This window comes from Gopherus evgoodei, chromosome 1 (assembly GCF_007399415.2).
Source record: "Gopherus evgoodei ecotype Sinaloan lineage chromosome 1, rGopEvg1_v1.p, whole genome shotgun sequence".
NCBI classification, from domain to species: Eukaryota; Metazoa; Chordata; order Testudines; family Testudinidae; genus Gopherus; species Gopherus evgoodei.
Window position 1 is genome coordinate 96621881 of NC_044322.1, and position 16617 is coordinate 96638497.

Sequence of the window (16617 nt, forward strand, 5' to 3'; positions counted from 1 at the left end):
CCTGGCTGTTGGGGAGAACAGAGTGCTGTGTGCTCTCTGCAAGCTCGTCCTCCTCTTCCTCCTCCTCATCTTCCCTGTCCGCAGAATCCTCAGCCATGGCTGAGATTACAACCCCCACCTCGGAATCCACGGACAGGGGTGGGGTAGTGGTTGCGGACCACCCTAGAATTGCATGCAGCTCAGCATAGAAGCGGCATGTTTTCAGCCCTGACTCGGACCTTCCGTTTGCTTCTTTGGTTTTCTGGTAGGCTTTTCTGAGCTCCTTAACTTTCACTCTGCACTGCACTGAATCCCTGGTGTGGCCTTTCTCCATCATAGCCTTGGACATTTTTTCAAATGTTTTTTCATTCGTCTTTTGGAACGGAGTTCTGTTAGCACAGAATCCTCTCCCCATATAGCGATCAGATCCAGTACCTCCCATGCGGTCCATGCTGGAGCTCTTTCGATTCTCAGGAGACTGCATTGTTACCTGTGCTAATGAGCTCTGCGTGGTCACCTGTGCTGGTGAGCTCTCCATGCTGGCCAAACAGGAAATGAAATTCAAAAGTTCGCGGGGCTTTTTCTGTCTACCTGCCAGTGCATCCGAGTTCAGATTGCTGTCCAGAGCGGTCACAGTGGTGCACTGTGGGATACCGCCCGGAGGCCAATACCATTGATTTGCGGCCACACTAACCCTAATCCGATATGGTAATACCGATTTCAGCGCCGCTCCTCTCGTCAGGGAGGAGTACAGAAACCGGTTTAAAGAGCCCTTTATATTGATATAAAGGGCCTCGTGTGGACGGGTGCAGTGTTAAATCAGTTTAACTCTGCTAAAATCGGTATAAACGCGTAGTGTAGACCAGGCCTGTTTCTTGTGGAATCCATCTGCGACCACTGTAAAGAAGTGAATCCAGAGAAGAGCAACTTCCATCCATTCCATAAGATCTCTGCTGTGAGTCGTCAACAACCTGTTACTAATGGAATCAAAGGATGCTAGTAATAGCATGAGCATTTTCCATTGCTAGAAATATATCTGCCTCTGATAGTAAATGATTTCAGATACTCAAGTCTTCTATACAAATGATAAAAGGGGGAGAGAATGAAATCCATGTTTAGCTAAAAACTGGTCTTTTATCACCTCAATATGTTTCCTAAAATGGCAAATATACAAAAGATATTTATTATATTCCATCAAAAAAGCAACATTGTGGTTGCAGGCTTTTATGTTTGCATACGTCTCGAATTATACTGCATATGACATCAAACATTCATTAAACTTACATATATGTATACAGTCTGGGAAAAGTCTTATTTCCTGGGACTAATTGGTTCGTAGACTTTAGGGCTAGAAGGGGCCATCGTGATCATTTATTCTGACCTCCTGCACACTGCAGGTCACAGAACCTCAGATGCCCCCTCCTGTAATAGACATATAACCTCTGGCTGAGTTACTGAAATCCTCAGATCATGATTTAAAGACTTCAAGTTACAGAGACTCTAGTTTAAACCAGCAAGTGACCCAATCCCCATGCTTCAGAGGTTGGTGAAAAATCCCAGGGTCTATGCCAATCTGACCTGGGGGGAAATTCCTCCCCAACCCCAAAAATGGCGATCAATTCAACTCTGAGTATGTCAGCAAGACCCACCAGACAGACATCTGGGAAAGTATTCTCTGTTGTAACTGAGAGCTACCAGCAATTTCAAATTGCCTACAATGGCATGTAACAAATCTCATCATACCATTCCCTTCATAAACTAATCAAACTCACTCTTGAAAGAAGTTGGCTTTTTTGCCCCCATTTCCCTTGGAAGGCTATTCCAGAACTTCATTCCTCCGATGGTTAGAAACCTTTGTCTAATTCCAAGCCTAAACTTGTTGATGGCTAGTTTTATAACCATTTATTCTTGTATCAGCATTGGTATTTTATTTAAATAAACTCCTCTTCCTCCATAGTATTTACCCCTCTGATGTCTTTAGAGAGAGCAGTCAAATCTCCTCTCAGCCTTCGCTTTGTTAGGCCAAACAAGCCAAGCTCCTGGAGTTTCCTCTCATAAGTATTCCATTCTTCCGATTATCTGAGTAGCCCTTCTCTCTACTTGCATTTCCTTTTTCTAAAAAATCATTTATTTTCTCAAAGAAAGAGATCAGGTTGGTCTGGCATGATATATCTTTTGTAAAGCCATGTTGTGTTTTATCTCAACTACCATTAACCGCTATGTTCTTAACTTCTCTTTCAAAATTTGTTCCAAGCCTTGCATACAACAGAGGTCAGACTAACAAGCCTGTAGTTTCCCAAATCACTTTTTCCACCTTTCCTAAAAATAGGTATTATGTTAGCAGTTCTCCAGTCATTGGGTACGACCCCTGAGTTTACGGATTCATGGAAAGTATCATGTTTCCTGCCCACTTAGCAAGGACAATGGGACAGACATTAGGCACAGCAGCACTGAGCTGCCAAGCAACGGGTTGGTGGTCAGAGAGGCAGAGTAGAATTGGAGCAAAGAGAACTGAGCTGACTCAGAGCCCTCGTCCAGACTAACCCGCGGCATCGGCGGGTTAAAATCGATTGCTCGGGGATCGATATATCACGTCTAGTCTGGACGCGGTGTATCGATCCCCGAGCGCGCTTACATCGATTCCGGAACTCCATCAATCCGAACGGAGTTCCGGAATCGACACAGAGAGCCGCGGACATCGATGCAGCGCCGTCCAGACTGGTGAGTACCTCGATTTTAGAAATTCGACTTCAGCTACGTTATTCTCGTAGCTGAAGTTGCGTATCTAAAATCGATTTTAATTCCTAGTCTGGACGTGGCCAGAGACAGGAGAGGAGAAGGGACTGAGCAGAGCAGTAGACATGAGATGCCAGTCAGAGGGCAGGTAGGTGGGCCTGATTGATGTCAGCCAAACAAGTAATGCCTTGGGAAAAGAGTGTAAAGCCAGGAGGAAATGCACTGCTAAGCATGCCTCAGGCTGAGCTTCATTTTGAATGTGTGTGTCTGTTAATGCTGTAATTAATCAGATGTGTGTGGTGACTGGGGAGGAAAGAAATTGAATATGAGGTTTTCATCTATAGTGAGGTTCAAAGGCAAGGTGATGTTCCAGCCAGTCCAGAGTAAAATGTGTAATAATTGTTAGAACCTTGCAGACATTGAAGCACCTGCTGAAAGAGTTTGAGCTAACTTTAAGAGAGGAAAATAAAGCTTGCAAACCATAGGCTGCAGTCAGGTAGTTCAAAGGCAGTTATTTTTGTCTGAAATGCAACAGCTATTTTAGTTTGCCAACTAAGCCAGAGGAGGCTTTGTAGTAAAATAAACTACAGTTTAATTTTATTTGCTGCAACTGCTAAACAACAGTTTTACTGGAGTTTAGGGTGAGATTACCTTTCTTTCATACTTTGTTACAGTTTTTTTGTAATTGCAAATTTACTGACTGCTGCCAAGGGTAGACTTCTTAATATGCTAATCAGTTCAAGACTTACACACTGTATAAACACTCTTTATATTAAATTATACGACTCTAGCACCTAGGAACCTCAGACAAAGACCAAGGCCCAATTTGTGCTATGCACTATATAGACAAATAACAAGACAGTTGCTAACATAGAGAGCTCACAGTTTTTATGTCTGAGGCAATGCAGCGGACAGCAAAACAGGCACACCAGGTGGGTGTGGTAACAATAAAATGAACAGACGTGAGCAGCAAACAGAAGTCATAGCTCACTGCTTGCCTAATCAGGCACACAGGAGTGGTGTGTAGCAGTCAAGGCATGAGTAAGTTTTAAGGAGAGATTTAAAGGGAGTATGAATTTTGATGAGCTGGTTTCCCCAAGCATGGGGTGGGGGGAGGGTGACATTGCAGAAAGTGCAGAGATGATTGAGAGAGAAATGGACAAATGAGCAATCAAGTCTGGTATCACTGGCAAAGCAAAAGTGGGAATTGGTAGCTCAGTAAGACAGATCTTACAGACTGCCTGGAACTAAATGTAAATACCAGGAGATTGTTTGATATGATGTAGGAAGGGGAGCCAAAGGAGGGATGTAAAGAGGGGTCTAATGTGGCCAGAACAGTGACCCAGGAAGATTATCCTCATAGCAGGTTTTGCCTGGATTTCAGATGAAGTGTATAATCGGTGTCAAGACCAGAAAGGAGATTACAGTAGCGAAGGCATGAGATACTGAGAGCCTGAACTAGAGCATTGGCAATCTAGACAGACAGAAGAAGCAAATTCTTTAAAATGTTATGTTGGTAGGCACGGCACGACTTGCATATGGCATGACTGTCTGAATGTAGAGAGAGGGCAAGGTTCAAGACTATGCCCAGATTATATATTTGAGTGACTAGGATAATGATGGTGTTTATCTGTGGTAACAGATACATTGGGATTGGGGAGGAAGGTTTGAAGGGGCAGATCAAAACCTGAATTTTGGCCACATTGATCTGGAGATGCTGGATAGACATCCAAAAGGGGTATCAGAAAGACAAAACAAGATGTGGGACTGTTTAAAAATTAGATAATAGATTTGATTTTGTTTTTATTTTAAAAAAAACAATGTCTGGAACACATCTACTCACCCTTTTGGTCTTCGGGGGTAAAAATAATAATAATAATAGTAATAGTAATAATAATTAATAAATCAGCCTGAACCAGGAGAGGGGTAAGTGTAAAGGACATAGCACATGGGATAGGAATATGAGAAACTTCGATGTAGATGCTTTTTCCAAAACTCATTGAAAGCTATAAACCCCAAGGGTTTATGTGTCAAAAAAATTAAATATTTCCTGTAATTTTCAGAAAATGTGATAAGCTTTTTGATAAAGGCAGTCCTCTTGTAAGTGTCTGTAAGACCTTTAGAATGTTTTGCCTACATGTACGTGACTGCTCTTCTGCTCATGTGAAATGCACAAATTGTCATTTTGTCTGCAAGAAGCTCCTTTCCCAAGATAGCTCTGCAACGTGCAATAGGGGGAGAGCCAAATGTTTACCATCTTGTTAACACCACTTACACAGTCACAAAACATGAATTCAGTTTGAGAGATATGGCCTTAATCTTGGCTCAAAATATACTCACATCTGTGGAATGAAAGACTTCGTAGACTTAATCTCAGTCTCTTTAGGGATGTGTCTCAAATACATACAAAAAGCAAGTTTTTTACAGCACTTGCTGATGGATTCAATGACAGGTCTGTAATTAGAGTCAGTGTATATCAGATTTGTGCAGCATGGGAAATCTTGTACTCTCTTTGCAGTGTACCAGCTTTGGATATTCAGACAGCTGATGTCACACAGTTGTAAGGATCAAGGCAGTAGACCTCAAATCAAAACTGGTTGGCCAGTATTTGTACGGTACAGCAATGAATATTAGCTGTTTAAATGATGTGCATTTCAAGGTCATAGAAGATGCTCTTTATGTTGTTGTGAACTGTCTCAATGAAAACCATGAACTTGCTATTCTGGATCTCAAGAAAAGTTATCTGAGGTTTTAAAAGTTGGAATTTATTTTAAAAGACACATTCAGATTTTCTACTTCATCTCAAAATTCACCAGCAAGTTCAAACTCTTAGTAATTCTTTTGAGGCAACTATTTGCTAATTTGGAGTTATCTACCATGTATGCTGGTTGCTAGTTTGCAAGGGAACTGAAGACAGTGATTAAAAAAAATTCTTACCTGGCTGTCACTCCTTTTAAACGCATTGCAGAAACTGATTCAGGATTAGTCATAGCCCAAGTTATGGTAATTCTTAAAAAGATAAACATATATTGCATGATCGACTTCACCACCATTATGAAACCTTGGAGAATCCCTTATTCCTGAGGCTTTGTAAAAACTAGAAAGTGCTGTGCTGGAACTCATAGCAATGAAAGCTAATTTTGGCCTTTATGTTCCAAAAATTATTCTTAAGGATAGCAGATGTGAAGGGGTAAATATTTCTGGATATTTAGAGGCAAATCTGTAGAGAAGTCCAGCATGCTTGAAATTACCATTGATTGCTTGGGTAATAACAATCATCTAGCACCTAGGAACCTCAGACACCTCACGTGATTTCAGTGCTTTGAATCTACACAGTGGCCTACTGATACAAACAATTTGGTCTTTATTAGACCACTTTACACAAATATTGAAAGAGGAGGGAAAAGGAGAGTGTCCTCACAGTGGTTGCCTCTAAAATCATATGTAAATACCATTAAATCCACCACAATCATACATAAATATTTAACAAGGCTTTTAACCACTAGGCCATCAGTCTGTCAGAATATATTGCTCTTGTTAGAAATGATATTTTCATTGACTTGTATCACTGCAGTGGCAGAATGTGCATTTTCTGCAATTAATTTAGAAGAAGCCCACTCCCTGGTAGACAGGAAAGCGCATTCCTGGGCTTGCTGTAGATATGAATGAATTGGCCATGTGTGGATACTTTCTCCTATTACAAATATTTGCACTGTAAAAAATGAAAGAAATTGTATTTTTCAATTCACCTAATACAAGTACTGTAGTGCAATCTCTTTATCATGAATGTTGAACTTATAAATATAGAATTATGTACAAAAAAACTACATTCAAAAATAAAACTGTAAAACTTTAGACCGTACAAGTCACTCAGTCCTACTTCTTTTTCAGCCAATTGCTAAGACAAGTTTATTTACATTTGCAGGAAATAATGCTGCCCGCTTCTTGTTTATAATGTCACCTGAAATTTAAAAAGGCATCTGTGTGGTATTGTGGTAGCCTGCACCGCAAGATATTTACGTGTCAGATGTGCTAAATATTCATATGTCCCTTCATGCTTCAGCTACCATTCCAGAGGACATGAGTGCATGCTGATGACACATTATTTTTTAACAAGTGTCATCAGCATGGAAGCATGTCCTCTGGAATGGTAGTTGAAGCATGCAGGGACATATGAATATTTAGCACATCTGGCATGTAAATACCTTGCAATGCCAGCTACAAAAGTGCCATGCAAACGCCTGTTCTCACTTTCAGGTGACATTGTAAATAAGAAGAAGGCAGCATTATCTCCTGTAAATGTAAACAAACTTGTTTGTCTTAGTGATTAGCTGAACAAGAAGTAGGACTGAGTGGACTTGTAGGCTCTAAAGTTTTACATTGTTTTGTTTTTTGTTTTTGAGTGCAATTATGTAGCAAAAGAAAATCTACATTTGTAAATTGCACTTTCATGATAAAAAGATTGCACTACAGTACTTGTATGAGGTGAATTGAAAAATACTATTTCTTCTTTGAGTGCTTACTCATGTTGATGTCATTCTAAGTGTGTGCACGCCCACATGCACAGTCATCTGAGTTTTTTGCCTTAGCAGTATCCGTAAAGTCGGCTGGAGTGCCCCCAGCAGTGCTGCACTCTTTGCATTGATATATTAGCTGCTGCTGACCCTATGTCCTCTCAGTTCCTTCTTACCACCTGTGATGGTTGGTTGGAGTGCCTTGTCTTGCATCACAAGAGTGTTAGTGGTTCTTACAGTCCATTGTTCTGTCTCCTTTGTTGTTAGTTGATAGGCTCTTAATTAGATCTTTAAGTTAAATATTAGAGTAGTAGTTTAAACATTAGAGTCCCGGCCCCGGCAGGAACTTTGCCTCAGCTAGGACTTTAAGCCATGTTCATCGTGCAGCCCCATAGAAAGAATAAGTGCAGGATCTGCAGAAACTTTCACCCTCAAACTCCAAAGGAGTGGGATATCTGCTTGAGGGCCTTCCTCGTGGAGGCTGTGCTTCATCCTACCTCGGAGCCCTCTCAATCAGACTCCATGCTCAGCACCTCAGCATCAGCGCCATTGGCACCGGAATCCACCAGGCACCGTTCTCCCTCGCCGGTGCCAAGAAGTGGTCAAAGTTGAAGGGCCTGCTGCACCGCAGAAAAAGTGAACTTTGGGCAAAGGACCTGTGTCAGACCCTGTGCCCGCTCCAGAGCTGCTTAGGGGTACCTCTGCGGCCGTACCCCCTAGTCCAGCCAGGAACCCTACTCCTGGGAGTGGCAGCAGGTCCCGTCCCCTAGTATGGTTATCTGTGCCTGAAGGGGGCCTGGTGGCCAAAGAGCAAGTAGACTGACCGGCACTGCAGACACCAATTCAGGTGACAGACCCAGCTGAAGCCCCAGCATCTACAGGCAAGCTGGTTATGGGACCAACCCCTAAAGCAGCGGAGCGACCCCGATCCCCGGACCACAGGCAGTGGTCCACATGACACAGCCTCAGTCCCCGGTTAGAAGACATAGATCCCTGATGCCAAAGTCTCCACCTGCAAGGCACGGGATACCTGAGTCACTACGCCGAGCCGCGTACCTGTGGTACTGTCAGGCTTCCTGCCAGAGTTCACCATGGTGCAGATCACCATTGCCTAGGCGATCTCCCAGACATCGATGCCCCTGGTATGGGATCATTCCCAGTTGTGACAAGGTCTCTGACTCCCCAGTACTGCTCTTCAGGCAGGCATTGGTCCTCACCCTCTCCTTACTGGTAGCAGACAAGGGTCAGCCAATAGACTCAGGCATCTACGGTTCCTCCCTGGTTGCCGGAAGGGCAGTGGTCCGAACCAGAGGGAGAGTTCAGCCCCTCACCTACGAGAGCCGAATCACTGATGGCCCCCAAGACTGGCAGGGCACTGGCAGCGACAGTGTGGCAGCAGGGGCAGTGGCCTGCCCAGTGGTAGTACTGGAGCCCATGAGGTGTACCCGGCATGCCAGTCCCATACTCCCACCATTCCTCTCAGGGCACATCAGACAAACTGCCTCTGGCACATTCTGCACCTGAATCAGAGCATGGTGCTGAATCCGATGTGGGGGCAACACAACGGGCCCTGACGCCCAAGCAGTCATCCCTGGATGAGCAAGGGGAAGCCACTTCCCCCTGCTGTGTAGTTGTCTTTATCGTCTCTGGATGAAGTGGTGGCGGGCCTCTCACAAATGAGTAGCCCCCCTGACGACTTCCAGGAGTATCAGACCCTGCTCAAAAGAGTGGCTGCCAACCTGAACTTGGAAGTTGAGGAGCTAGTGGAGGAGTCCGATGACCTCTTTAAATTCATACCCTTTTTCACCCTGGCCCAGGTCACGTTGCCTGTCCATTCATGGGTCCTTAAAATTGCCAAGTCTGTGTGTGGTAGACCCCCTCTTCAATTCTGCCTACCTCCAAGAAGGCGGAAAATAAGTAATATGTCCCCTCAAAGGGATTTTAATACTTGTATACCCACTGTCCAACGCAGCATTCCTGGTAATGTCCATCATCAACTAAAGGGACAGGCAGAAACAGGCGAGTGGCACACCAAAAAATAAATATGCCAAGAGGCTGGACTTGTTTGGTGGGAAAATTTATTCGACAGCCAGCCTGCAAGTTTGGGTGTCTAACCATCACACCCTGCTAGGCAGGTACAACTTCAACCTGTCAGACCCCATCAGCAAGTTCAAGGAGGGCCTTCCACAGAACCAAGCCTGGGAATTCACCGCTTTGGAGGAAGAGGGTAAAGCGGTGGCAAGAGGCACCCTCCAGATGGCCTGGGACGCTACGGACTTGGAAGCCAGGGCGGTTGCCTCTGTGGTGGTCATGAGGCGCAGCTCCTGATTGCAGTCCTCTGGGCTGTCCCAAGAGAGACAGACTACCCTTCAGGACCTCCCATTTGAAGGTGCAGGGCTCTTTTTGGAGCTGACCGATGCAAGGCTGTATGGCCTCAAAGACTCTCATGCCACCCTCCGTTCCTTGGGTCTGCACACCACTCAGCAGGCTAGAAAGCTGTTCCATCCCCTGCCTCCTCTGCCTCCATTGAGGTCCTGGGGTTCTCACAAGCGACTCCTCATTCAGGAGGCTGATAACCTCCTACACTTGGGGGTGGAAGAGGAGGTCCATTCAGACTTGTTTATTTCCTAATCTCAAAAGCAAAAGGGGGCCTCAGACCCATTGTGAACCTGCGCCACCTCAACAAGTCTCTCAAGTAGTTAAAGTTTTGCGTGATCTCTTCGGCCTCCATTATCCCCTCCCTCGATCTGGGAGACTGGTACACTGCCCTAAATTCGAAGGATGTATATTTCCATTTTCCTGAGGCACAGGTGTTTCTTCCATCTTGTGTTGAGCCACTGCCATTTTCAATTCACAGTGCTGCCTTATGGTCTCTCATCAGCCCCAAGAGTGCTTACAAACTGCAGAGCACCAGTGGCCACTTACCTGAGGCACCGAGGCATACAAATTTATCCGTACCCTGATGACTGGCTAATAAAAGGCTGGTCCGGGGATCAGGTGCGACAGCATCTTGATCTGGTTTGTTCCACCTGTTGTGACCTGGGGCTGTTGATAAACAGAAAAAAAAATTACCTCAATTCCAGTACAACGCATAGAGTTCATTGGACCTGTCCTTGACTACTCTAACCAGAGCCTTCCTCCCTGAGGCTCAGTTTCAAGCCATGGCAGACCTGATCTTGTGCACGCAAGGCCACCCTCTCGCCACCTCTCATTGAAAGGATTAAGCCATTCCGCAAGTCAACGCAATTGTTCGCCACTGTGTCCAACAGGATGAAAGGTCGTCCAGTGTCCACTCAAAGAATGTCGTCTTCAATCAGTGCCTGCATTCGCTGCTGTTATGATCAGGCAAAGGTGCCACCTCCAGCAGTTGTAACTGCCCACTCAGCCAGGGTGCAAGCCTCTTCAGCAGCTTTCCTAGTCCAAGTGCCTATCCAGGATATCTGTAGGGTGGCCACCTGGTTGTCCATCCACACATTCACATCCCATTACACACTTACCCAGCAGGCTTGGTTTGATGCTGGCTGTGAACTCCAAGCCCACCTCCAAGGATACTGCTTGTGAGTCACCTAGAATGGAATTGACATGAGCAAGCACTTGAAGAAGAAAAATGGTTACCTACCTTTCATAACTGTTGTTCTTTGAAATGTGTTGCTCATGTCCATTCCATTGCCCACCCTCCTGCCCCTCCATTGGAGTTGCTGGCAAAAAGGAACTGAGGAACTGGTGTAGGGTCAGCAGAGCCTAATATACCTATGCATGCGCACATCTCCTACAAATACCTTCACCCTTTTCCCCATGCTGCCACTTGGGTGGGGAAAGACTCTCTGTCAAAATTCATAAAGGCACCCCCTTCTTCAGGTTACTCCTTAAAACTGTGATGTATACAGAAAACTGCCATCCGAGAATGGCGAAGCAGGTAGGAAATTGCGATTAATGCTACCAACTGGCTACAAATTGTTCAAACAGTTAATCCATGTTAAAACATCCACCATGGGCAGTGTCTAGCACAATGGGGCCCCAACTCTGGCTTGTGTCTGGGCACTACCACAATTCAAATGTTTAATAATCATCAGATCTTTATTCCCTCATCCTCTCCTATGCTCTCCCCAACTCATTTATTTATTTCATCCATCCATTGTGTCTTGTCTTTTTTAGATTTTAAATCCTTTGGGGGCGGTGGATGTATGTTTGTGGTTGAAGCTTCTAGAGCCTACCAAAATATAAATGATAATAAAGATACAAAAGTTGGCATGCCAGAAAGTTCAAAGCTCATAGGTGCAGGTAAATTCCAGCTGGTCATACAGAGCATTCCTTTCCTCTCAGAGTAGCACTGATTTTTTTTTTTTTAAACAATCCAGGTTTGAAGTAGATCATTCAGTAACATTAGTGGGAGCTGCTATTCCAGCCTTCTAGAACAGACTGTTTGAACAGAATGACCAAACTAGGTGCCTTGAAAAGCAGCAATTCAGAATTTTGAGTATCTGATCCACCTCCAGACCATAACACTTCCAGAGCTCCTACCTGGAAAACGGTGCAACTTGCAGATACATGACAACACTGATGTCACTTCTGGAAATACAGTGTATTATTAACAATTGTCTTTCTTTGAGAAATGGAACACCTTGGTGTTCATTGTCCCCACACATGTGAGCTGAGGTTTCTGGGGTACCCACAGGACGATGGTTTTAATAGTTAAACCATCCTGATTGCATACTGTACCTACAGCAGCAAACTGATAGAGACATAGACATGCTCCAGCCAGCTCTTGGTGCACTCCTCATCAGTAATCACATATGTGGCTGGAATAAAGGGCTGTCCATGATGGGCTAGTGTGTTTCTTTTTGGTGATCTGTATGTCAGAGGTAGTATGTTGCTGGGGTTATTTTCAAAGCATCTTATTTTTTTAGATAAATACCACAGTAAAGAATGGCACAAGCCTACAGTTCGTAAATGGGCAGAGTACTATTTAATACTATGTTATATATGACCTACAAATATGGTTTGAAAATGTGTTAAGTGCCCAAATGAACAGGAAAAAAAAGAGGCATTTCAGCACATGTCCTGTGCTTTCGAGCCTTTCTTTTTTAGCTCTGAAATAGAGGCGTGGTGATGGTGAGATACTGCAGCATGTCCCCCAGGTGGTGATGTTGCACCCATTAGGAAAGGGCATTGTAGCTAGTCTATTTGGGTGATGGAAATCTGGTTTGTTTTTCAGTACTGTACAGTAGAGGCGTTTGAAGTATCTTATACAGGGTATAAAATAATACTGTTAACCTTTGCTGTATGGGAAATAAAATGATTGACCAGTAGAAAACAGGTTCCAGCACTCTTGGGTTCTAGTATAGTGAAATGTCACTCTAGCAGGATTAGTCATTACGTGGGAAAGGTGTTTCACTTCATTGACCTGCCAAAAAAAGTAAGAATTAGGAAAATGTTGCTGTGTGTCTTGTCTTGTTTGAAGCATCCAGCCCAACAACTTTCATGGCTCAATTCTGCTCCTGTGGAAGTCAATGGAAAGCGCACCATTCCCATCATTGACTGTAATGGGAGAAGGAGTTGAGCCTTAAAATTGTAGCAAATAATTGTTCCTGTCCTCTGAGGTCCTGAGTCCCTCCTGTGAGGTGCAGAGTACCCTCAACCCCCAGAGATTTCAAGGAGTGTAGGGCATTCAGCACTTCTAAGGATTGGCCCAATAACTGCACTTTTGCTTTTCACTTTGACATTTTTCTTTCTCACTTTTTTATTGGAAAAATAAAATAATAAAATAAAATCAAAATAAAATGGGAAATATATCTGATATTTTCAAGTGTAATATCCCCTTTGTCTGATTGCATCCTCCTGAGGGTCTGTAATAGAGAGGAAAAGGACAAGTTGGTGAAATGCAGACTCCTAAACCCAACATAGGTCGATAGTGAAAACCTTGCGTAATCTGTGTCTTAATTTTAAATAGACCAAAGCCTAAATTGTAGTGTAGTGACCTTCTTTTAAAAGAATAAAATCATAGAAAAATTCAATAATAATTTCATTTCTTTACAGATAATCCTGAAATAATCAGCAGGGATGGAATGGAATGTCAAGAGACCTCATTGAGAATGGCAAAACATTGTTATTGTACATACTATCCTGTCTCCTCCTCTCTAGAATTGCCACAAACTGCATGCTAAGTAAACATTTTGTTCTTATGGACAGATCAGAAATTCTAAAAAGCTAGTGCTGCTGTATTATATATGAATATTACATATGGTATGCTTAATATATTCCAGCCTAAAATAGTTAACTACCTGATACCAGCTGTGATGTTTCAAGACATAAAGGGTAACATTTTACTTTTAAAGATTTTTATAAACACAGTTTAATTCATAGGAATATTTATTATCTCCATTACTATAGCTAATGCAAATGGCCCCATTAATTTAGTGTTATAAGATTCACAATTTTATGAATCTTTCAAGTTTAGCAATAATCAATTTACGTTGACTAAAATATATCCCAGTTCCAGGTTTGATTTTTAACCCTAATTATTGTTATTGTAACGGAGCAGAAAAACCAGAAGTCCTGTGTTTACTACCCTAGTCTGATGACTCCAGTACGAAGAAAGGAAGTGAAACAAAACCCAGGACCCTGCTCATCACCCTGTAAATCTAAAAATGTAATAGTAAATCCAACGTAAAGCACAAATTTTTTAGCTAGACATAAGCTGATATTTGACTTGTATAGAGAAGCTGCATTGAATCATGGGACAGCAGAAAAAAATTAAAACTTTGCACGGTATGAACTTCATACCCCCAAACAACAGAGTCTTAAATATTATTTTACGAGTATATTTATAATGTTTTTAAAAGAGACTTTGCAGAAGTGCCTAAATTTTGCCACATCAGACTTGAAGGAAGTGAGGCTGATGCCAATAATCTAATCCACAATAAGTGAGTAATCTTTTAAACTCTCAGTCAGGTTACCTAAAAGAACCAAGTTGCTGCTGGGGTAACTTCTATCAAGAGCAACAACAACAAAAAGGCTGCAGATGAGGAGATTTGTAAGATATCCTAATTTAACTAAAATTGAGTTCAGTCACTGAAAACCTGATAAGTGACTTTAATCTAGATTATTAACTAAACATTAAAAATGTAGGGAGAGTTTCAGTTTAATAAATCATTGCTGTTCTTGCATTTTTTAAAAATTGAATTAAAGGGTTGTAACCGGATTACAGCATGGAGAGAAAAAAAACTAGTTATTTTAACCTTTTTCTTTAAAAACATATTTTATGTCACAGAAATATGAAGATATCTTTAATACAACTATATACATATTATATATATACATACATACATATATATGGATGAAACAGATTTTAATGTTTACTTTTTTAAATACATTGTTGATTTACAAGGTAATTATATATGTACAATTAAAATTTCATTTAGGTTTGGTTTAAGATTTGTTTCCAGCACTACTGTACCAAATATTTCATATTTTACATTTTGTATGTTGCACATTTCACAAGTACGTAGTTTTAAAATTATTGTTTAAAAATGAAAACAGCTGTTATAAGTGAATATTATGTATAATTGTTGGCAACATCAGTTTTCTGTGTGGACATAGTTAGTGATTGCAGTATTTTAACTTAACCTTTTCAAAATGATTGTAAACTATTTTAAACGTTGGCAGCACTGCCTTTTCTGAAAGGCACTAGAGGCACTAACGGTATGATTAGTTGTGTAGGAAATTATTTTCTGTTCTAAATTTTGTTTGTCAAATGTCTAATTACTATCTATTTATAGTAAAGCTGTAGATCTGATCACTCGAAAGAAAAAAAATCACAATCTGATTGTAAAATTAACATAGTGGTTGTAATGTTGCATTTGTTTTATTTTGTGGAAAAAAATGTATCTTAACTCCTGTTACTTTAGCAGTTAAGGTATCATCATTATGTACTATTGAAACACTAATATTTGTAGACTTTCTCAGTCATTATTACTAGGTAGTTGACATTGCAACTTGCCTATATCTGTCGAAGTTGTTTTTATTTGTTTTTAATAATAGTTCATTTAGACATTTTGGTAGCTTATTGTACAAGACTAAATGGTAAATTATCCCGATTGTTTAAATATTTTATGTAGAGGACTGTTTAAAACATTGTTTTGTGCAAACTTTTTATGTTTCATGATGATTATTCTATAGTTTTTTACAGTTACTTCAGTACTACTATTTTTTGCCCATTCATGACATTCAGACAAACCTACAAAACAAAAGAGAAAATGTATTTTTAATATGAGATCCATGTTCCAACTTTATAACTTTGTGATATTCCTAAAAACTGTACAAGTACAGATCTGTGCTAACATAAGGAGGCAATTGCACAGATGTGCAAATAAGTGTTCAACAGATTCTGCATTTTATTTATTAACAAATAATTTTTAGAACAATTACAAATTTGGGAAGATCTAAAACTATTTTTCTGTATAAATATCATTTGCCAAAACTTTTTTTATATGTTTTAAAAAGAAACTATGATGATGAGTAAACCTTAAATGCTTTATTTAATTTTAATAAATAAATAAACTCCCCAGAAAGAACCATGAGATGGGCCAACATCGAAATAGTAAATACTAGAGCTGAGACATGATTTCAAGTTACTTGAGATGTCTCAGTATTTATTTTCTATAAATGAAACAGCACTTCACCAAAATACCTTATCATTTGCCTCTTTCATACAAAATGTAATTGACTGCACTTATACTGAATATTTCAATAACAGTTAAAGAAAGCCCTTCTTTCCTGCCTTTTACGGTAACCATTAGCAATCTGTTAAATATCTATTATATTTTTGTTGTAACATTAAGTTCATTCACCCAATGTGCAACCGCTCAAATAAAAAGAAGCATTTTAAAATGATTGCAGCAGCACAACATTCTTTCATTGTTGTAACTTCGAGAAGAGCAACTGGGGCAACAAGTAAAGAGAGCCAAAAGTCAAAAGAAGATGAGCATGGTATTTTTTAAAACCAAGTAACAGAGATGAAATACCCTAAAATGAAATGACCTGGCTTACGATGAGCAAACAATGACTTGCAGGGGGATGGAATTCTCCTTTTTTCCTCCCTCCCCCTAGTCAGCCGGAGCTATTACAGCAGCATCCACAACTGCTGTGCACATCATCTCTACGAGGGAATGGGCATAGTGTATGTGTGTAGTTGCAGATCTACTAGCCTTGCCCCAATCTTGAGAATGCCCCTCTCTGCCAGGTGTGGGTTCCCTACCCGTCAGTTCCACTGCACTGAGGCTTGGATCCAAAAAGGTCTTTGAGCACCTAACCCCCAGACTTAGGCATCTAAGTCACATTTTAGGCATGACTGCATTCCATAAAACCCCATCTGGCTTGACTGCCACAT

The 16617-nt window shown here is 41.5% G+C and overlaps 1 protein-coding gene across 7 annotated transcripts in view; it reads left to right on the forward strand.

The window, feature by feature from the left end:
• The window catches only part of MBNL2 (muscleblind like splicing regulator 2), a 249726-nt gene extending 233605 nt beyond the window's left edge, over positions 1–16121 (forward strand). For 5 of the 7 annotated variants that reach the window (XM_030567642.1, XM_030567614.1, XM_030567588.1 and 2 more), the window contains exon 9: positions 13266–16121. In XM_030567642.1, the coding sequence (XP_030423502.1) occupies positions 13266–13393 (128 nt within the window). In that variant the 3' untranslated portion in view covers positions 13394–16121. The remainder of the gene's footprint in view (positions 1–13265) is intronic. The other 2 variants (XM_030567623.1, XM_030567632.1) reach the window with 1 other exon arrangement.
• Positions 16122–16617: the final 496 nt, after the last annotated feature.